General features: G+C 43.0%; 1 protein-coding gene across 2 annotated transcripts; it reads left to right on the top strand.

The window, feature by feature from the left end:
- Positions 1-12,085: 12,085 nt before the first annotated feature.
- On the top strand, positions 12,086-20,652 carry MAZ (MYC associated zinc finger protein). 2 transcript variants are annotated; one of them, XM_063430838.1, is made up of 6 exons: positions 12,086-12,284; positions 15,061-15,812; positions 15,983-16,046; positions 16,467-16,638; positions 17,762-17,963; positions 18,296-18,376. In XM_063430838.1, exons 1-5 carry the CDS (start codon positions 12,252-12,254, stop codon positions 17,950-17,952), a joined length of 1,212 nt encoding a protein of 403 aa, XP_063286908.1. In that variant the 5' UTR covers positions 12,086-12,251; the 3' UTR covers positions 17,953-17,963; positions 18,296-18,376. The 2 variants fall into 2 exon arrangements, with proteins under 2 accessions (XP_063286908.1, XP_063286909.1); XM_063430839.1 differs by lacking the exon at positions 17,762-17,963 and having other exon boundaries at positions 18,296-20,652.
- The last annotated feature ends 2,028 nt before the right edge of the window (positions 20,653-22,680 follow it).

The following is a 22,680-nucleotide window of genomic DNA, read 5'->3' as shown; positions in this document are numbered from 1 at the left end:
GGGAGTCATGCAGCAGCTTGTGGAACTCTGAGATGTAACCGGCCAGTGGTTAACGTGGGTTCTAAAGGGACCCAAAGGACCTGCATGAAATTGGCATTGTGACCTATTCTTTGATTGTCGTAGAACATATTAAACCGGGCCGTTACTTGGACACTGTCAGAGGGGTCTCCATTACACTAGAGAAAGCAGGGCTGTATTCACAACCAATTTATTATGGAGAGATACTTACTAAATGACGCCCTTTCAATTAATGGAGGGTCAAGTGACTGGGTAAAATTGGACAGATATGAACTCACCGCTATAAGGCTCAAGAAGGTTTTTTTTTTTTTTTTTTAATGGTGTATATATTGCCACATTGGGTGCAGTGTGTAATAGGTTAGACTTTGGAAGTTAAGTTAGAAATAAAAAAAAATCTTGTTCTGAAAAGTGGTCTAAAGATGTAAACCCGGTGGAATTTGCGTGTTGGTGATTGTCACATTTTTAGACCACTCTTCAGAATACAACATTTTTATGCAGAACACTCTTAAAGTGAAACCACATCATGTCTTAGGGTGTCCCTTTAAAGGTACACCCTAAACTCCAAAGCATCTCTAGCTAAATGAAGCAGTTTTGGTATATCGATCAGGCCCCTGCTTTTGCACAGCTGAATTCTGTTTTTTAGGGAAGAGCATAATTTACAGCAAGTAGACTTTATGCTATTTTTTTTTTTTCCTGAGGATTTGAGGCAGTCCATGACAACAGGGATTTTTCTAGTCTGGAGGGAAAATAGGCAGACAATAATTTTAAGACCCTCTGCACTATAAAGTGACTTGAAACCCAAATACCCACAGAAACTGCAAAAATAATTTATTAAATAGTGGGGGAATGTGTGTACTGCCTCTAATACTCAGGAAACAGAAATTAATGGCAAGTTATGCTTTTTTGTTTCATTCAGATAAGGGGCAGTGCATGACAGCAGGGATAACAAAGCAATCCCTACGGGTGGGAATTATTTAACCACCGCTTGTAACATTGTGCCCAAAACTTTATTTTGTCAGACGTCTATGTCTAACCGGCATGCTTGGTAAACCTGTGGAGAGAAGACCCTAGTTGTGCGAAACAAATTTGACGAGCGGTAGCTGAAGGCTCAAGATGTGGACATGGCTCTTGTGGAATGAGCTTTTATGGATTGAGGAGGAGAAACCTTTTGATGAAGTATGGAATTGCTAGTTTAATCCATCTGGCCAACCGACTCTTTGATGATATTGGACCTTTTCTTGCACCTTGAAACAGGACAAAACAGTATTTTTGATTTTCTAAAGCAACTTGTACTTCCCAAGTACTGCAGTAATGCACACTTGACGTCAAGACATTGAAATGTTATTCTAAAGAATTAGAAGGAAGTTGACAGAACAATCTATTAATGCTGTTTGAAGAGCAAACTTTAGTAATAAACGATGGATCCAGCTTTGATACCTTTCTTGATGGAATATCAGGAAAGGATGATCTAAATTCAGTGCACACAAACGCTTTGCTGATGTAATTGCCACTGAAAATAACTTTTTAAGCAATTTTGAATGATGCTTTTTCTGAGGATTCAAACAGAGGTTCGCACAATGCTGATCACACTAGATTACTATCCCATGTTGGAACTAGACAAGACCAAGCCTTGAAGAATCTTGAAATTGGAATATTAGAAGCCAAGTTTCTGAAAGATAAGAAACTAATGACCGAAATGTAAACCTTGAGTGACAGGTCTAAACCCTTTAGCAAAGCCTAGTTGTAAAAACTAGGATGTTTGGAATGGATGCCGACAAAGGGTCTTCCTTGATCCTGTAACACCTGGCACATAATCTGTTCCAGATCAGAGAATACTGAAGTACTGGATGTTGAATCTTCCTTTGCAGACATCAGAATTATTACAACTTCTGGGGATAGACCTCGATTTCAAGATTTGTTATTCAAAAACCAGGCAGTCCGGTTGAATTACTACAGAGTCTGTAGAGGAACCATGGAATGTTCTGCCATATCTGTCAGAGGAAGGTTCCAATAATCTGTGTTGGGGTTATTTGGGAGCATGGAGAACCAACTTATTCTTGACCACCAAGGTAGAATTGCCATTATCCTTCTGTCAAAGTCTGTAGAATCCTGGGAATTAAAATTACTCAAGGAGAAATGTGTGCTAGGGAAAAATCCATCTGCTTGTTTCAAATGCTTGCGATTTGACGCATCTGCCAAGGCTGTTGTATACTCGTTTTTGTGTTCCGCTGATATGGAATGAAGATGTATCTCAGACCAGAGCATGATTTGAGACGACCTTGTCCCTCCTGTTTGTTTATATATGCCACTGCAGTAGAATTGTCTGACCTGATTTGAACATGATTCAAGATCTGAGATCTGAATGCAATTAGTGCAAATCAAATCCTTTCTGTTGCTTTAAGCTTCAAGATCTTTTCCCGTTTTGTAGATTCCTGCGTTCCCTGCATCTTCTTTTTCTCTATGTGCACCCAGCCCTGAATGGAGGTGTCTGTGAGAATTTTGAAAGACTAAAAAAAAAAAAAAAAAAAAGACAAATGAGAAGTTGTCCACCGTTGGAAACTTTTCAGAGCAAGACTGTTAATCTCCATTAAATGGTCTAAAGTGGATGGATGTCTGTTCAAAAAGGTTAAAATAGTCTTATGAAGAGGTCTCATTCTTGCCTTTGCCCATTTGATCGCTGGGATTCAGGCTGTGAAAAGGCCCAGCAAACTCATTGCTTCTCTTATAGAGCAAGAGGACTTCATTCTGAGATTCTGGATAGCCAGAGATATCTTCCTTTTTTTTTTTCTTCTGGTAGAAAGATCTTTATTTGGAGTGAATACATAATTAGACCAAAAAATGAAATCCTTTGGGTACGTACAAATTACTATTTTTATTTTTTAAAATGTTCATTAACCACCCATGGTCTATTAATGACTTTGAAGCAGCTTTGAGTTCTTGACAAAGTTGTTTTTTTGAGGGGGCTATTAAAAGTCAATTGTCGAAGTACGGACACATTGTATAACATTGACGCCTCTTCACCTTAATTCTGCGGTAGTGACTATTGGTGTTTTTGTGAATACTCTTGGTGCTGATGAAATTTCAAACGGGAGAACTCTGAACTGAAAATGGATCTGATTTTGAAATTTTATGGCAAATCTCGGAAATCTCTTGTGTTCGCGTTTTTTTTCCCCCGTGCATGGATGCCTCCTTTAAGTCTAGAAAACATAGTCAATTTCCAGGTTGGCCATATAAGTGACTGAGCTTATGGTTTCCATACGAAACTTAAATTTTTTTTTTTAATTAACTAGCTTACGAACTTTTGATGAAGAATTGGACTTAATGTACTGTCTGGTTTTGTGACAAAAAATCTTGAATAAGTGCCGAAGAACCATTCTTCTTGGATGCTTTCGAACAACCTCCTCTGTTGACCTTGGTAAGCGTTTCTCTGACAGGAGTTATTATAAAACGATCTTTTGCTGAAAAAAAAAATACTGCGGTGAGGGTCCCTGAGGTTGATGTGCACACTTCTCGAGCACTGGCAAGGTTGGTGCCTGTGGGGACAAAGAGACCGGCTTTTTTTTGGGGGGGGGGGGTTAGGCTTTCCTGTGCCTGGGAGACAAAGGCACTGTTCTTTTTTCCCTCGCCTGGACTCCCAGGCACAGGGGCTCATGAGAAGAAGACCCATGGTGGTTGGTGTGGGGAACCCTGTGGATTTAGTAGCGGGCTTTTGGGACAAAGGGAACAGTCCCTTCACATGATAGGATCTGGGGAGGGGATCCTGTATGTTTGTGGGGTATACCCCTTGCATGTGTGTGGCAGCAGTGTGGTGCCAATAAAATTGTGTTGTATTTCCAGAAGTAGGTCTTGTTTAGTTACTGTGGGGGAATGGGCTTCTTTATTTTATTTTTTATAAACATATTATTTTTTTTAACGTCCTATGGAAAGCATGTGCAAGCATCAAGCTTGATAAAAGGGTGGGACGCTCAGGTCCCTACTGTACGATTTATATCTAGGAAAATGTAATGAAGACTGGAGAGACTCGCAGGTCTTATTTGCGCATGATAAACACTGGTACGACAGACACACAGGTCTCGGCTATAGCAGGTAACAAAGCACGTGTCAGACTCACAGGTCCCTTTTGAGCAGAAACATGCATGTAACCGAAGGAAGAATCCCATGTGTCAGGGGCTCAGTGATATTTCGTCCTAAGTTACTTCCCTGACTCTGTTTTAAGACAGTCTCAATGTTAAGAGTAAGTCCATGCGCAGGAGAGAGAGTGGTGATAGATAGAAAAGAGGGCAAATGGGGAGGGGGTACACTATATATTGGACCACGTCATTGGCTCCCATGGGAGAGGTGACCCAGTGGGTGGTGCTGTCCTAGGGACTGAGTTTGCTGGCAAAACTGGTTTTCGTCATGGTCTGCAGCCAATGTGCCCAAATGTCCATATATTTTTGTGTCTTGTTATCTGACTTCATGTGTAAGTCCTCTATGGCCATCTGTTCCTCCAGCTGGGAGAACCAGGCAGTCAACGTGGGGGGTTTCCTGACTTTACAGTATTGGGTTATGATCTGTTTGGCTACGTTTAGGATTCTTATTGTGATAGTCTTTTTGTATCTGGTGGTCGGTGGTGTTGTGTGATGTAAAAGCATCGCAGCAGGGTCGAAGGGGGGCGGCTTGTCCGTGAACATGCTATGGATCCCCTTCCAGAACTGCTGAATCTTGTCACATTCCCACCATATATTCAGAGCTGTCCCCACCTCTACGCCGGGAATGGGTTTCTTTGTACTTTAGGAGGATCCAGAGCGGCGGAAGGAAGGCAATAGCGGAGGTAACGGGTCGGGTTACCTGGTGTCCGTTACACAAGCATTTAAAAAAAAAAAAAAAAAAAAAAAAAAAAATTTCCTCTGGCAAGGCTTTTAACTTCTGTCTTTTATTTCAATGAATCCAATTTAGATCCAAATAGTCTGCCTGGTTCAAAAGGAAGGTCAAACAGGGAATTTTTGGAAGCAGTTTCTGAACTAGACTGCTCTCCTTGCCCCAGTAGCTAATCCCATAGATTTAGCTGATTTTTTCAGGTTTTTAGCTGAGTAGTTGACTAAAAACAATCCGATGCCATCTTATGTTTTGAAGTAGCTGAACCAGATCTTCTTTGGACCTTTCTACATAGATCTTATCTAAAGCGTCTAACCATCGCTTCTGTGCTTTGGCCACCGAAGTACCTGCAATTGGAGCTTTACTTTGTCATGCAGAGGAAAGAAACGCTTCTTTAACCCCTTAAGGACACATGGCATGTGTGACATGTCATGATTCCCTTTTATTCTAGAAGTTTGGTCCTTCAGGGGTTAAAGAGTAGTCAAGAAGTTTTTCCATTGCATCTTTTAAGCCGCTAGAATCCCCAATGGGTGGAGTAGTCTTCTTTCCCAACTGGGCTATAGGAACATTTCCCACTGGCATATTCTCTAATATACACTCTGGTTCCTCCTTCATAGAAAAGATTGTTTTGAAGTGTTTGGATATGAGGATTTTTTTGCAGATATTTCCATTCTCTCTTTTAATTGTGGATGAAAGGGAGATCTAAATTTTCTCCTGTTAATCTTAGGTTGTTGTTTATTCCCCCTAAGAATCTGTACTACTTTGACAAGTTTTTCAATATATTCTTCTGGAAAACAAAACTCTTTATCAGAGTAATCACTTGAATTATCCTCAAGATCTGTAACGGGAGGAACCAGAGAATTCCCACATTCTACACCTTATCTTAAGGGGTTTAACGGGTGGTTCAAACAAAACAGATACCTGGACAGCCACATATTTCATAACATATACGGTCTGCCACGTGGTCAAAGCCCAGAAATAGTTCCATGGAAATGGTGGCAAGAGCCGGTCTCAGTTTGAGGTTTTGTACGAAAACCACATAAGACATAGTCAAGCTGGTTCGTGGAGAATGCTCCCTGTGTTCGGTGTTCTGGATCTCCCGAACGCCGTTCGTCTAGGTGAACGGGAAGTGGATCCATAGACACCGGTGTTCGTGAGAATGCCTGGCCGAAATCTGTTCCAGGCACTTGACGACCAAGTCCCGCTGGCAGTGTTCGGGAGACAAGATGGCTGCCACCCATTGTCCCAACCACGTGTATTCGCAGGTACGAAATGGGGGCCACCCATTGGAGCATTCAAATTATGATTTCCTCTGTGGCTTTCGTACAAGATACATAACATTCTATGTTCTAATTGGTCTCTGGGGTGGTCTTGGTTCGAGAACTGAACAAAATAATGAACCAAACTGGAACATGATTACAAACAAAGGAAAATAGCCGAACAGTGATGGGGTATTCCTTCACAACCTAATGTGCAAAATTGTATTTATTTTTGTTAACGCCAGGAACCTTTGCAGTATAAAATTTAGATTAGATGATTTTGTGCAGTGAGATCAAGACACACACATATCCCTATCATTGGTCGGCACCCTGTCTGTGTATGTTTGTGTAGTTTTTAAAAGATTTTGCCGCTAGTATTAAACTGAGGTGAGTTACTAATCCGCAGGCGAGTTGGGTAAATATGGAACCTGCATCAGATCCCATTACACTTGGATGAAGGATTACCTGCCTCCAGCACCTGTTGCCAGTTCCACAATTTAAACCCCCCCTCTCCCCCTCCACGAGTTCCGGCATGAGGATGGGTGCAGTGTATGCTTTCTGCATATATTTACTGCATTTCTGGATGGGTCACAAGGACAATATGGAAGTTTTTCCAAACCCCCGGAATGCTTCCATAGCCACTTTGGAGGTATGCAGTGGTTATGGTGGTTAAGACTACCCCTTAAATTTACAATTAAGACTATCTATTTAGTTTGCATTGTACCTATCACGTTAACCATTTCTATTTGTAGCGATAAAGTGACTTTGCTTTGTAGCCATCTTTTTGTTCTTTTCTATACGTTGAATAATTATAGGTGGGTACCGGCTGGACGAGAGTCAGTTCCCAAATGATCCATATAAATCTGACGTGCCAGTGAAAGTTAACGATCATTAAGAAAGCCTCTGCATCTCTTACCATATGACACATCACTTCCAAGGCAGGATTACCCGATATCTCAACTGGTTCCTATGACACAGACAGAGCATTTAGTGGAATAGAACGGTCACCCTGCTTCTATGGTACCATTACATTTTTCCAGGGCTTGTGTAAGATTTACCAACATTTTGGGGTCCCAAGCAAAGTCAAAATGGATCAACCAGCAAGGATTTCAGGTTCAAATTTCTATATTTCTGAAATTAGTGGGGGGGCTTTCTCCTACTGGATACATTACAAACAATATACAGTCCAAGCAGTCGGTTTATACATACAAAAGAACAAATGTAATTGATCAGCTATGTGTTTCCCAATGAATATTTTTCAGAATTGCCAATGATTGGAAGAAATGAAGCTTTAATTTTCACGATGATTAGCTAGAGTACTTATGTTGGATTCTGACTTATCTTGGCGATACGGCTGTGTTTTCATCAAAGTGTATAAAAATTGGCTCTGTCTACTTCAATGAACATAAATTAGAATATTTCCCTTGTCTCCCCAGTTATTTTATCAGGCGTAGAAGAAATGTAATGCTTTCATTTGAAAAAAAATTAGTCTCAGACTGGCACGCCAAACCACTCCTTTCATTTTGTCAAGACAAAGTGAAAGTTGTGACCTGAACAAAATTAAGGGGAAGCCAAGCGGGCGAAGCGTTTTTTTTTGTACGTCTCTTAGAAATGTATCTTAAAAGACGTCTTATAATTTCAGAGGGTTTTTTCACAGAATATACTAAATCAAAGGCGGAGATGTGGCATTTAAAGTGCAACTGTCCCTTCTTAGGAAATAACTCAATTGAATAAAACAATGAAAATCACCTAAAACAGGTGGGAACGTTATTCTTTATTTTTGAAGGCCATCCAGCATAGGTAAGGTGACCGGTATATTATGGTCATAAGTATCAACATTTCTGGAAAATGACAGCAGAACACATTAATGTAAAAAAAACAACAACAAAAAAAAAAACAATTGGTTTAGCCAGTAAACTAAAAAACATATGACAGGCCTAAACTGAAAGCAATAAAGAGGTCAGCCGGAGGAATAAGCTGCTCCCACGCAGGCAAAAAAAAAAAAAAAAAAATATATATATAAAACAATGAAAGGTGTAGGATGTAAGTTCGTTTGTGCAGGGCCCTCAACACCCTCTGTTCTGTGCATCCAGCTCGTCTTGTTGCAAATACATGTCTGTTGGTCCCCCTTATTGTACAGCATTGCAGGATTTGGGAAAAATCATCATGTAAAGGGGGTCAATCTGTACAGGTGAAGCAGAACATAAGCTGTGACGGAGCTTCCGTACTCTGACCGAGTACCTCCACCAAGTCCGCTTCCTCGCTACCACAGGGGACTCTGGAGCACTTCTGACCCAGTTGCCAAAATATAACTGGGGAACTCATCCACCCAACCAGACTGCAGCTCTCTTCTTACAGGCAGGTATCATGGCCTTTGCCTCTTCAGCTCCTTTCCCTACACTAACAGTTACTACTTTTACAAAGACACTCGTGGCTCTCGGGCTCAGCTCTTTTTTAATTTGTCCCTAGATCCAGGGATCAAGCAACCAGCCAACAGGTCCGAAGACCCTGCTCCAAATACTCTGAAACTCCGGTCACCGAACGCAGTTTGCATAAAATGTTGCAGGAGTTATGTGCCACTATTACAGCAGACTTCCATCGAATTGATGGTGGTGATATAAGAAAGGAAATATCTCTGTGCTGCACACAACGAAGTAGTTGACAAGGTACATAAGCTTGCTGAGGAAAATGCTTTATTAATGCTTTATTAAGAAATAAAATAGCGGACATGGAGGACAGATCGAGGCGGCAGAATGTTCGCTTTCGCGCCATTCCAGACAATCTCTCACATGATGCTCTACCCGCTGATATTCTATCTATATGCAAGTCCTAGGTACCAGAACTACCCAACTCAGCATGGGCCTTTGACCGCATGCATAGACATCCTCGCCCAGCTAGGTTCACAGGAGACACACCGAATGACGTCATGGTAAAATTCCACTATTATGCACACAAGGACGCATTACTAACGGCTGCCATGAAGCTTTCTACACTACACCAACGTATCTGCCTATTTGCAGATATATCGGCAGGCAAGATGGCGAAAGGTTGGGAATTCATTAATATTACCAAAACTGTTCGTAACCATAACATATCAAAAAATGGGGCTACCTAACTAAATTGCTGGCTTGGAAGCAAGGTAAAATGCATGTGATCATTTTGTATGAGCCGATGCAATTACTGGCTCCACCTGTTGCAGGAGGGTAAGTCATCTCAACTTAGCATGAGCGCTCTACTACAAGATTTTGGATGCTTCACTTAATATCTTTGTTTTATGAAATTTATGGTGAAGGTGGTGCGGTACCCCTCATGAGTGTATTAGAGCTGCTATACGTATTATTTTTTATTAGCTCTTTGATAGTTTACATAAGGTATGCTATGCTGACTGACAGCATCTGAGAACGTCCAGCCTCGCCGGATACCCAGGGAGCAAGAGTTAATAAAACGAGAAAAAAAATGAGAGTAACTGTTGATCCATACAATCCACAAGCAAATTAGTTAAAACAACGTATAGATAATGTAAACCTTTATTAAAGTAGTACGTTAGTAATCACAGTAAAGTTAGGGTAACCATAATTCGTTTTCCTGTGGTTAACACTACCCATTTTGTCGTGTTGTTGCATATATATGTATGAAGAGGAGCAGAGAGAAATAATTGTGTATCTTTCTGGCGAATATGATAATAAGCTGCCCGTACACTGAGCACGTCGGACGCACTCACGTATGGGTTTAAACGCATGGAATCCATTGCAGGCACAGTTAAACATTTTTACTGACACTGACAGCTATTCCAGCGGCAGACCACGTGCCACACTATAATATACTTGGATCATGTAGGAGCCCGGTCCTTTGCTTGTTCCACGTTTGTGATAATATTGAATAATGTGTGGAAATTCCACTCGTGTTTATCTTATTCTAATCTCAGAGAACTGGTTATTTCATAGCTCCCAACATTTCAAATAGCCCGAGAGGAACACTTTTATTTTAAGGGTGCGAGTGCAGGTATCACCAGGACCGGGGCTGTTCTGAGTGTGAGGGTATCACCAGGGCTGGGGCTGTTCTGAGTGTGAGGGTATCACCAGGGCTGGGGCTGTTCTGAGTGTGAGGGTATCACCAGGGCCGGGGCTGTTCTGAGTGTGAGGGTATCACCAGGGCCGGGGCTGTTCTGAGTGTGAGGGTATCACCAGGACCGGGGCTGTTCTGAGAGTGAGTGGGGGTGTTACCAGGGCCGGGCTGTTCTGAGTGTGAGTGGGGGGTGTCACCAGGGCAGGGCTGCGACTGTTCTGAGAGTGAGTGGGGGTATCACCAGGACCGGGGCTGTTCTGAGTGTGAGTGGGGGGTTTCCCCAGTGCCGGGGCTGTTCTGAGAGTGAGTGGGGGTGTCACCAGGGCCGGGGCTGTTCTGAGTGTGAGTAGGGGGTGTCACCAGGGCTGCGGCTGTTCTGAGAGTTAGTGGGGGTATCACCAGGACCGGGGCTGTTCTAAGTGTGAGTGGGGGGTTTCCCCAGTGCCAGGGCTGTTCTGAGAGTGAGTGGGGGTGTGGCCAGGAGTGGCACTGTTCTGAGCGTGAGCGGGGGTTGTCACCAAGGGGCCGGCTGTTCTGAGAAATTTTAGGTGACTAACTAATAACAATTTATAGAACTAAAATGTAATAGAACAATGTATCTAATTCACACAGACTCTTTTCTAAACACATTTATTGTAGTTTAAAGACACATTACGAATAGAGGGACATTAGGATAGAAAGGGACAGAGGGATTTGGGCCAAAAATAGGGACTGTCCTTCCACTTGGGCGGTATGGGGTTATTTCTTTTTCTGTTAAATTTAGGTTTCCCCTGATATTATTACTTTATTATTTATATAGCACCATCAGATTCCGTAGCGCTGTACAATGGGTGGAATAAAGTGATAATGCTTATAGTGGAGCCCTTGGTTTCCATGGTGACTGCTCACTCTTTGTGCCCAATACCCAGCACACAGCGAGCTGCCCCTTTAACGGCTCTCAGCACTTTGTGACCTCCGACCAATAAACAGAGCCGGCCGGGAGGAGGGGAAAGCGCCTAACCTCGCCTTTAACTGCCAGACCGTTCATCAATGCGGCCGGGCGGAACCATCTGCCGCACAAAGATAGGGGTGTGTGTGCCCTGGTTGTGTTTTGAATGTAAATGCGGCCATTTTCCCCGCTGCTGGGTCTTACTAACTGTGAGGAGGGAGGGGGGGGGCACCAGCTGCATTATTATTTATTGCCCCCAGTGAGGACAAATAGCCCCCCCCACCAGGCACAGCAAGGCAGTGTGTGTAATAAAACACCCAGCATTCTACCTCATGTAAACAAACCCCCTATAATGGGACTCAAACAGCCCCCTACACATACCGCCCCCCCTCCCTCCTCCACGTTTGGTTCAGTCCCAGCTCTGCAGAAATACCCTATTCCAAATGCACAGAGAGTGTTTTATTGCAGCAAGTGAGCAGTCCTGCACCCAGCTCCCCCTCTATTTACCTGCTGGGTGGTTCAGGCCAGGGGAATTTTTTTTCTGTATTATTTGCAGAGAGGAGGAGGAGGGGGCTAGGAGGCTTCAGGGTGAAAGGTCACAGCAGCTGCCATCTTTATTTTGGGATAGTAAATAATGCAAAAATAACCAGGGAGGGAGGAGGGAGCTGGGGGGGCACTGAGGGGGAGGGGGGAGAGATTGGATGCAGAAGAAGGGGAAAATATCATTAAATTCCCCCCCAGCCCTGCAGTGCCTGTGAGGACCAGGGGGAGGAGGAGGAGGGACAGGGGGGACAAGGGGGACAGGGCTGGGTGATGTCATTGCAGCCCAGATCTGCCCTTTTTATTCTCAATGCTCTGGGTAGTTTTTTTTTTGTTTTTTTTTAAATAGGCATTTTTTTTTTTATTTAAAAAAAAAAAAAAATCAAGGGAGAAAATCAGCCTTTAGGGGGCACTTGTCTTCAAGGGACACAGAGAAATCCAAAAAGCAGAGAGAAGGAAGGGAGGGGGAGCACAGAGCAGAGGGAGAGGGGGGAGAAAAGAAGAAGAAGAAGAAGGAAAAAAAATACATTTAAAATATATATTTATATTATTATTATTATTTATTTATTTCTCTCCCAGCCAGTATGGATGCAAACTGGAGCAGTTTTATATTCCAGGTAATGTATGTCTATGGGGCTGCACAGGGGGTGGCTGGGCTCTTTCTATATTTGGGGGTAATGCATGAGATCAGAGGGTCCCCCCTCCTTTGTGGTGCTGTAAGTGAAGGGTGGGGGGGGATGTCTGGATGAGAAAATGAAAGGGAGCTCTGAAATTGGCATCTTCTTGTCCCTGTGAGTGTGTGTTTTTTTTGCAGGGAGGGAGGGAGAGAGCGATGGTGCTGGGTGTTTAAATCACCACCCCTCCCTCCCATCTTTTCCCCTCTCCCTCTTTCCTTTTCATATAAATACTCCAGGCTCTGCAAAGGAATTTATTGTAAAGGGAGCATGGCTCATTGTGTTTGTCTGTCTGTATATTAATGTAACCGTGTACCATGCTTGTAGGATTCTGTGTGTAAGAACACGGGGCACATCGCAGGCTCTGTACGTGGTTTACACAGCCGCCCCAAGTTATTCGTTCGCTCTGTTTACTCTTTGTTGAGAGCCTGTCGCTACTTATCGAAAACGGGGTTAAAAACGTACGGTGCAGGATTATACGTGTGACCGCTAACCATATGTGTGTTCTTTGCATGAGGCTTGTTAACGTGTCCGATATGCATACGCTGAATGGGAATCTTAGCAGCCTATATATGCTATAGGATTGTGTATAGTACTCATACAGCTCACTTGTTGTAATATGCAGTGTATGGTGGGGGGGTATATGTGTGTGCGTGATCAATGTAAAAGCATTTTCATTGTACGCAAATTCTTCTCTTCGATTAATGTAGAAAGTGTCAAAATATTCTGCTGCACAGATTCAAAGTGTTTTTTAATGATCCCTTTGGGGAGCGTGTCTGTGTCTGTGTGTGTGTGTGTGTATAAATAGTATACGAATGTACATGAATTTAGAATACTTGCGCCTTGCAAGGATACAATGTGCATAGTGATTACAGTATTAGCAACATGTTGCAATCCTCTTATATAAAGTTCAACATGACGCCCATATGGTCGGTTAAATTGATATGTATATTGGAATAACTGTATGTTGTTACAGTAAAATTTAAAATTTTCGATGGTTTTTAAAGCACAGATACTGTGCGATATTCTATTCTTCGAAACAAAGCGATATACAGTATTGTGTGAAATAAAGTATTTGGGGCCTTACTCCTAAGAGCTTGCAATCTAAGGGTTGACTTGTGCACTATTAAGCAGGAGAAGTGGAGATGTGTTCAGAAATGCTTATAACCTCCCAGAGTAACTCATATTTACTTATCCATATCTTTCTCTTGCCCTCCTGAAGAGCCACACTCGCCTCCAGTCCTGCTACCTTTCCACCTTGTTTAGTGGCTGTCACCCTTGCTGTCCTATTGTGTTTTTGTACCCCACCTCCTCTAGACTGCGACCTCGTTTGAGCAGGGTCCTTATCTACCAATTGTGCCTGTGTCATTGTGTAATTGTTTCATTTATTGTAAAATGTCACCATTTTATAATATTGTAAAGCGCTGCGGAATTAGCTGGCACTTATAAATAATAATAATGATGTGATTTAGGAAACTGAAGGGCATGGCACAGGTTTGGATAATTGAGGTTAGTGCCAGGTTCAGATTGAGCATGTGATGTCTCAGTCAGATTGTAAGCTTTAGACATGTCCCTCCTTCTGGATGTCTCTGTAAACTCTTTAAATACCATAACACACACTGCCTTGTTCTGAGTAATAATCTGTTACAGACATGGTGTCAGGAAGGGTCCGATAGTCACACAGGTAACTAGCAATAGGGTAATCACATGTAATGGACAAGGTGTACTAAACCCTAAATATTGGTCAATTTAAATACAAAATCTAAACTGTGACCATGGGGGATTTGGAGAAATTCTCTAAATACGCTGTTTGCCTTTATTTGTCCGTTGAGATTTCTGCTTGAATTTTAGTAAATCACTTGAGGGTTTCATTTTAAATTCTATTCCTATCCTATAAAGTTGTGCGTTACATAGCACCAATCTAAATATTCCTACAAAAAATCAGGTATATCCCGTGTTGGACCCGGTCTCTTCTTTATAAAACCTATGAGTTTACTAATATTCTTCCCCTCCTTCACTAACCTCAGCTTCTCGTTCCCTTCTATGGAAGTTGTTTCATGTTGATGACTTTTTAATACACCTAGCAATCTAGTATATGAACTGAATGCCCTTTACCATTTGTGTCATTTTATCCACTTCCTTTAGATTGTAAGCTCCTTTGAGCAGAGCCCTTACTCCCGCTTGTTCCTGTAAGTCCAATTTGTCGTGTCACAGTTGCTTGTCTTATTCAGCCATTGTACAGCGCAGTGGTATATGTTGTCATTTTATAATGATAATATTAGTACACAAAACTGTAATTACGAATGAAAAGTAGTTTCAATTGGTTGGGACGTCAGGATGTTGATAGTAAATAAGTATTACTTAGGGAATAGGCTGATGCTCTTTTGAATCTCTATGTGAAGCTAGTATTTTGGGATTCTATTAATGGTCAGATATATTCCAAGTCTGATTGTTCCAGGTCTCCCTCTAGTGGCTATAATACTCTTTGACACCCAAACTGGGCATTCCACGCCACACTGAGTTGTGAGCCTCGTTTATTCCTGATAAATGGCTGTCCTTATATGGGTGCCACTAACTATACATCCTGACATGTCTGACATATTATATTGTGCCATATCCACACTTCTCACCTTCTGTTTGTGTTTTTATTATGGGTTCAAGACGAGCTATTGGTAACTGTTTTTTGTTTTGTTTTTTTTTTCTTTCTTATTTCTCCCAGACCCCTCCTCCTCCCCCCTCTGAACCTTTGCAGGTTGAGCTTCTTCCGGTATTGGCCACCGTCTCTGCGCCTCCAGATGTATCATCCCTCACTCAATCAATGGTGCCTAATTTGGTACCCCAGCACCAATCCACTGTTGATACTGCTGCTCTTAAGCAGGTGGTACCCGGACTGGCATCCCCCCAGCAGATGCAAGCAAACTCCTCTGTTACAGGCCAGGCATCCTCCATTTCATCTGGTATGTCAATGGCCCCTTTGATGGAACTTCCCAAGAAATCAAAAAGTCGGGGTCCCTATATCTGCACCCTTTGTTCCAAGCAGTTTAAAAATGGCTATAATTTGAGAAGGCATGAAGCAATCCACACAGGTATTAAACCAGCTCGAGCACAGCCAGCAGTAAAGATGGCCACGATGGTGCCTCTTAGCTTGCTCAGTGTGGCGGGAACTCTGGGGGGAGGCACAGAGACCTTGGAAGTCCCAACTTCCCCTTCAACCCTTCCTCTCCCTGGGCCCTCCCCAACAGCCAAGAAAGTGCGTAAAAACCACGCCTGTGAGATGTGTGGGAAAGCCTTCCGTGATGTCTACCACCTCAACCGCCACAAGCTGTCGCACTCTGATGAGAAACCATACTCCTGCCACGTATGTCAGCAGCGTTTTAAGCGAAAAGATCGCATGACGTACCACGTGAGATCACACGATGGAACTGTGCACAAACCCTACATTTGTAGCCACTGTGGAAAAGGGTTCTCACGGTGAGGATATTTGTCATACAGTTTTTCACTTTTATTCATCTTAGCTGCTAGTTCATTATTGTCAAATAATGCTTTTTTGCTTTTTTGCTTTTTTTTTTATCTATAATTTTTTTGCTTTGCACGGTCTTCTTGATCCAGCTTTTCACATCTCCTTTGTTTTTTCTCTCCAGTCCTGATCATCTGAACAGCCATGTCAAGCAGGTTCACTCAACCGAGCGTCCATTTAAATGCCAGGTAACTGTTTATTTTTTCTGTTGGTCAAAATTCCAGTACCTTGTACATTTCTGTGTGTCCGTTGTGTGTTGTGTTTTGAAGAACATCAATTATTTTAGACTATGTGTAAACCAGACTAAGTTCTCCTCTTTAGCACTGTTTGTATAGCAGACTGGGTGTTTTTTTCATGAAGTTTGGTTATAACAGGCAAGTTGGTCTTCTCATGGACTGTTGGCCTAACAGACTAGGTGGCCTTTTCATGGACTGTTGGTGTGACAGACTGGGTGGCCTTTTCATGGACGGTTGGTGTTACAGATTGAATGGATTTCTTGTAGACTGTTGGTGCGACAAACTGTGTGGTTTTCTCATGGATTGTTTGTGCAGGAGACTGGGTGGTCTTCTCCAGGACAGATTGGGCATGTGAAATGTTTCTCTCCTCAGACCTGTGAAGCTGCTTTTGCCACAAAGGACCGACTTCGTGCGCACATGGTCCGACATGAAGAGAAGGTACCGTGTCACGTGTGTGGAAAGCTGCTCAGCCCTGCATACATTACAGACCACATGAAGGTCCACAACCAAGGCCCCAACCACGTGTGTGAACTGTGTAATAAAGGTAAGACTCTTTTTCATAGTGTGCTTGTTCTTCACACGTGCAATGACTCATTGCCCACCACATCCCTAGTACAATCCAGTCACCCTTAGCTTGGCATATTCCAATATCCAGCGATGCTCTTCACAGTCCACTGGGAATGCTTCTAGAATGGGATAGCAGGAGAGGGATGTCCCTTTTATGAATTTAAATCACTGGGGCAGGAGTGCATTGCCAGTGGAACTGGGAGATGTCACTAAAGTCTTTGTAGGACAAGAAGAGATGAGTATGGTGGAGCAGCAATGATATTTATGAGAAACATTGATAAATTCCAAGTGTACCCAACCTCATGAGGACATTAAAATATTCAGGGCAGGATTCATGGATCCCAATTCATTGTATCCCAGCTATGTATATTTAACTCCAACCTTCTCCGGATTGGACTTAAACATACAGAGTTGGGATATAATGACAAGACATAGGGAGTTATTATTGAAGCTTCTTCTTCAAGAACAGTGTGCCTACCTGGCCCAGTTCCTTTTTTAGCAGAAGTGGATTAGTTATTCTAGAACAGGTCAACCCAGAGATCTTAAGCAATTCAATTTGCAATTAGGGGAGAAGCAAATTTTTAACAGTGTTTCGGCTCTTGGAGGCATCATTATTGAGGGACAACTCAACATGAAGAGCGTGCAGCATGCTGTAGTGATTGGCATTGACCATTCTTAGTTAATTATTTGATATTTAATGATGCAGAACTAATTATAGACCTTGTGTTTATCCCACAGTAATTGTCATTTTTAGACCGATAATCAAACTTGTAAAACATTTTGTAAATTAGACCATTTTTATTTCCTACAGCATCCACATAAATATAAACTGTCCAGTAGGGAATTTAGTCTAAACTTAAAATTGGTCAAAAACGACAAAAGAAGGAATTCCTCAAGAGCTGCCCTCTCTGTGGGATCATAGGGGCGATTGAGGGGTGGGTCTATTAGTGCAATCCTTATAGGGTGAATCTTTGGGATGATTGTTTTTTGTACAGAAACAGATGGTGTGAATGAGGAAAATTCTGAGGGGAATGTGGGTTAAAGACGCGGTGCTTCCATCCACAGCCTTAAAATGGCGTGTGCTTCTCCCCCCCGTGCAGGTTTTGCCACGGCCGCGTACCTGCGGGTCCATTCGGTGAAGCACCACGGTCTGGTGTGCCCACGGGCAGACAGCTTCCTCTGCAAGTTGTGCAGCGTACACTGCAAAACCCTGGCACAGCTGAGCGGCCACATGCACACACACGCCATGGCGGGTACCACTGGGCTTTCTGAGGGACCCCTACTGCGGTGACCAAAGCTAAGGCAAGAGCCTAGTTATCGTCTCGTTCTCCTGAGTCCTATGAATTGTGGGTAGGAGGCTGTTTGCTGAGCATTGCTAGGTGTTGGGATATGCCTCTCTGCAATCTTTCCTTTTCCACTGGCATTGTGTGCCCCAGCGAAATTACATCTCATAAGTTCTTTCTTTTACCCGCTTCAATCCTTTTCCTACTGCTACTTACCATACTAACCTCCCTTCCTGTGTGACCGGGTCTGTTCCTTCCCTTTAAGCCTTTTTCATACTGTAGCATTTGATCTTGGATTTCTCGTCCCTCCTGATGACTGACTGTTTTTTTTTTTTCCTCTTTCTCTCCCAGGGACCGGCCAAGTTTGTCCTATAGCTGATCCATCGTCCTCTGTAACTGCAGTCCTGCCGAATGCTGGGGTCCCGGGGATGGTCCCCTCCCAGCCCTGGTGACTGGCTGCCCTAGAGGAGGGTGCAGATAGTGGCACCTTTCTCTATTGATGTCTATGTACAGATTGGGGGGATCAAACCCCCTGCATCCAATCCGTATTTTGGCAAGCTCTGCTGGGGTGAACGTGCCATTTCCCCCAACCTGGAGGGTATTGAAATCGTAAGGCATTCTGAGGATCATCCCAACTGGCACTTCTAGGTGTTACTTTGTTGTCCCTTATAGTTACCAGATGCCAGCACAACTAGACCTTGCTGGATACAGCACCAAAGGGGTAACTTTATTCACTACACCCCGAGGTTGGGAAAGAGTATTAGTTTATAAAGACATTTTCACCCATTTTCTAGCCAGGACCATTGTCATAGGAATGAACAATACAGTGTAACCAGCACTGGCGGCCTAGTAAAGGCTAATGGGGTGATACCAGCTGCGCTCCTGGCTTGGGATTTGTTAATGAGATGAGACTCTACTTTGCTGCTGGCATGGAATTGGTTAATGGGATGAGGACCAGCTGAGCTGCTGGCATTGGATTGGTTAATGGGATGAGAACTGGTTGGGCTGCTGGCATGGGATTGGTGAATGGGTTGAGGCCCAAATGGTCTACTGGAAAGGAAGGAGTTTATGAAGGCGTACTGTGAATGGGCAACTGGCATTGGAGGAGTCAATTGAATGATATCCTTTTGCGGCCACTGGCATGGGAGGAGCTAATGGCAAGTTCTCCATTGAGCTATAAATGGTACAGTTGGTAAAGGAGTGGAATGGCACCCAGAGCGCTTGCGTAGTGACACTAAATACCTTTAGATATTCCCTCTGGTTTAAATCTATATATAATACATAGTATATATATTTTTATAGCCCTTCAACTAACTTAGACATGGAAAGCGCCCATACCAGGCGGTATGGAGATGGTAGGGGGAATGAGTTGGGTCCATGGCAATGGATGTATGAGTGAGGATTGGTCTAGCCGATATCAAGATGGTGTGCCAGCCTCAGGTATGAGATCAGTAATGCAGTGGCAGAGATACGGGCTGTGCCAGCCTCAGGTATGAGATCAGTAATGCAGTGGCAGAGATACGGGCTGTGCCAGCCTCAGGTATGAGATCAGTAATTCAGTGGCAGAGATATGGGCTGTGCCAGCCTCATGCAGTGGCAGAGATACGGGCTGTGCCAGCCTCAGGTATGAGATCAGTAAAGCAGTGGCAGAGATACGGGCTGTGCCAGCCTTGTAAAAGCAGTAATGGAATATCAGATATGGACAGTGCAAGCCTTTTATGACAGCAGTAATGGAATATCAAAGATCTGGGCAGTGCAAGCTTTGTGCGATTGTTAATTGAATATCAGAGATATGGGCAGTATCAGCCTTGAATATAAATCCGTCATGGAATAGTGAATAGTGTGTTAAGTGAGGACAGTACAGGGATAGCTGAGGAGCTAAACTACCTTCTATAGTATGGCCTCAGCATGCTTGCTCCTGCACCACCCACGAGCCATTCATTTCTCACCCTCTGTTCTGCAGTTAATCATCATTGCTCAGAAAGACATGGGTGTAATAATTAACTCAGGCTGTCCCCAATTCACTAAAGTCAAGGGGCACCCACAGCACCAAACACTATTTCAGTAATTATGGTGCAGAGAGTGTGCAAGTGCCATAACCCCCAGCTTATGAGCCATTTGACAATACTGGGATTGTCCCGGTTCATAAGCTCTTAAATGGCAATGATATGTTGGGGGGTGTTACCCCAGTGCTGTCAGCTTGGCATGCTTCTCTTTGAAACCAGGAATCTCCATGCATCTGTTAGTCAATCTTCCAATATTTGCCTTGTCTTGGTTCTGCAAAGTGTGCCTATTTCAGCATTTTGCTTAGACTTGGCACACAGCAGCTGCACCCCCTCCATAACGCTGCATTTGGCCTTTCCTGTTCTATGATGGTACGCAGTCACCCCATCTTCCTTTACAGTAAAATAGACTACCGCTCCGCCCCTCCCCCCCCCCTTCACTGGCACATCCTGGCATTCCTACCCCTCTGGCTGGGCACATCACATCCTCTCCGTTATTCCCCTGCCATTCTTGCTTGTGTAATCTGATTACCTATGTATTCCCTCCAAGAGCTCAATAATTTTTTAACTATTTTATTGTTTTAAATAGCATTTAACAAATTATTTTGTGAATTTTGACTTCCAATATAAAATATTTTTATCATAATTTAGCAGGCACAGTAGAACCTTTTTAACCCCTTAAGGACACATGACATGTCTGACACGTCATGATTCCCTTTTATTCCAGAAGTTTGGTCCTTAAGGGGTTAAACTATACGCTCCACTGCATTGAAATGTGTTTTAAGATTTTACAGGTCCGCGGCACCTAGCTCGTATTTACACAGTATAATATTGTAGGATAGATTCCCTCTGACCCTGCAGTACATAGGAAGAGCAGGGTGGAAGGTTTAAGTACAATCCCAGCACAGTGACACCATGTGGCATTGGGATGATGACCCAGTTATACACGGATATATATTTTGGTCTGTTTTATAGAATATTCTGTAGTTAGTCTTTGGCCGTTCAGTGCAGGCTCTTGTAACACATTCTCTCTTATCTCCCTGGTGTAAATCTGGAATGACTGGTCAAATAACTAATAAGTCTGATGATATGGGGTTTTATTTACAACTGCTTTCCAGAATATCCACTTACAAATAAGTAAAAAACAAAAACAAATTAACTTTGTTCCAGGGCCGAAGCCAATTGCTCAGCCCAATCTTCCTCGCTGGACAGACTGAGGGGAAAATGTGGGAGGCTCGGAGGGGAGTGGATGTACCGTCATTGGCAACCAACCGCCTGCATGCAGGCACCATAAAACAAGCTTTTTCTAACCAATTTCTTATTTGTTAATTTTCTCTATATTGTCCTATTGGTCTCTAGTTACTAACCCCTTCCTTATTACTTTATATAATCCAATAAAGTAAAAACATACTTATAAGTGTGGAGTTAGGAGTGGGTCTTCCATGCCATGTTATTACTCCCTTCCTCTTCGTGGTCCAAACAAATGGTTCTCAAAGAAAAGCATTTTATTGGGCCGTTCTGCAGGTGTAGAATGCTTGCACTCTGATCCAGGTAAGGCAGAGCTTTTTCATTTGAATAATTGCAATGGAGGGAGAAGCTCATTGTGCACAGAACCCATGGTTCCAGGGGGTGTAACTAGTCCCTGACACAAAAGATAAGATATTTCTGGATGGGCAGTGTTTCAAGCTGATACACTACACATACAGACTCCAATCACCATGAACACTTCTAGAAGCAGAAGTAGTCATGGTGGTTGCAGTACCCCTTTTAGTGGTGCTTTATGGTACTTTAAAAGTAAAACATTTTGGAAAACAAATTGAGACCTCAAAAAAAGGCAAGAACATTTTATTCTGGGATAAGTTGTTCCAGGAGTGAAAGACAGAAAGGCAACGGTGATATAAAGCTCAATATTAAAAATGAAATTTCCTTGCTCTTGTTAACATCAGGGCCATATTGATTTGGAGTACGTTTTATATAAAAACATATTTTTTTTTAAGTTTCTGTAGTATAATATCCGTATAATATTTTAAATTGAAAAAGGCTTGGTTATATCCCATAAAATGATTGTTTTTACATTCAAATACTGTATGAAACCTTTAATATTTGTCGGTATTGCCAGCTGACCCACACATTCAGTGTGTTCATGATTTGGTTTGTATAAACTATTTTGAAAAAGTAAATATATTTATCTATCTATCCCAAAGAACCAAGCACAAACTCGTTTTCCTGGCACTATATAATCATTAGGTCGTCTTCACCCCCTACCCTCAGGGCCCTGCTCCCGCTGGGGTGCCACTTACCTTTATCCAGCGCCGGGCTCCCTCGGCGCTGGTGACCTGGCCTCCCACTCTGACGTCAGCTCCCGAGTGGTGCCGAATGCGCATGCACGGTCAGAGCAGCGCGAGCATTAAAAACGCCCATAGGAAAGCATTTCTCAATGCGTTATTCTTTGAAACCAGGAAACTGCACGCTCAATGCAATTTTCGCATTGAGCGTCACCGAAGTTCCTCTAGCGGCTGTCAGGAAGAGAGCCACTAGAGGTTTGATTAACCTTGCAATGTAAACGTTTCTCTGAAACTGCTATGTTTACATCTGAAGGGTTGGAACCTGGCACCCAGACCACTTGAGCTGAAGTGGTCTGGATGACTATAGTGGTCCTTTAATTTGTGCTTACCCTGGTGCAGCAACCAACCTTCTTATACCTAACCAGGAGAAACTCACTTTTGGAAATTT

This window comes from Pelobates fuscus, chromosome 8 (genome assembly GCF_036172605.1).
Source record: "Pelobates fuscus isolate aPelFus1 chromosome 8, aPelFus1.pri, whole genome shotgun sequence".
Classification (NCBI taxonomy): domain Eukaryota; kingdom Metazoa; phylum Chordata; class Amphibia; order Anura; family Pelobatidae; genus Pelobates; species Pelobates fuscus.
Note: the sequence above shows the minus strand (reverse complement) of the source record. Positions and strands in the feature narration are given on the sequence as shown.

Excerpts from the sequence above, each read along its gene's own strand:
- MAZ (XM_063430838.1), top strand. The coding sequence starts at position 12,252 with ATGGATGCAAACTGGAGCAGTTTTATATTCCAG. Across the intron at positions 16,047-16,466 it reads AGCGTCCATTTAAATGCCAG|ACCTGTGAAGCTGCTTTTGC; the intron begins GTAACTGTTTAT and ends TTCTCTCCTCAG. Across the intron at positions 16,639-17,761 it reads GTGTGAACTGTGTAATAAAG|GTTTTGCCACGGCCGCGTAC; the intron begins GTAAGACTCTTT and ends CCCCCCGTGCAG.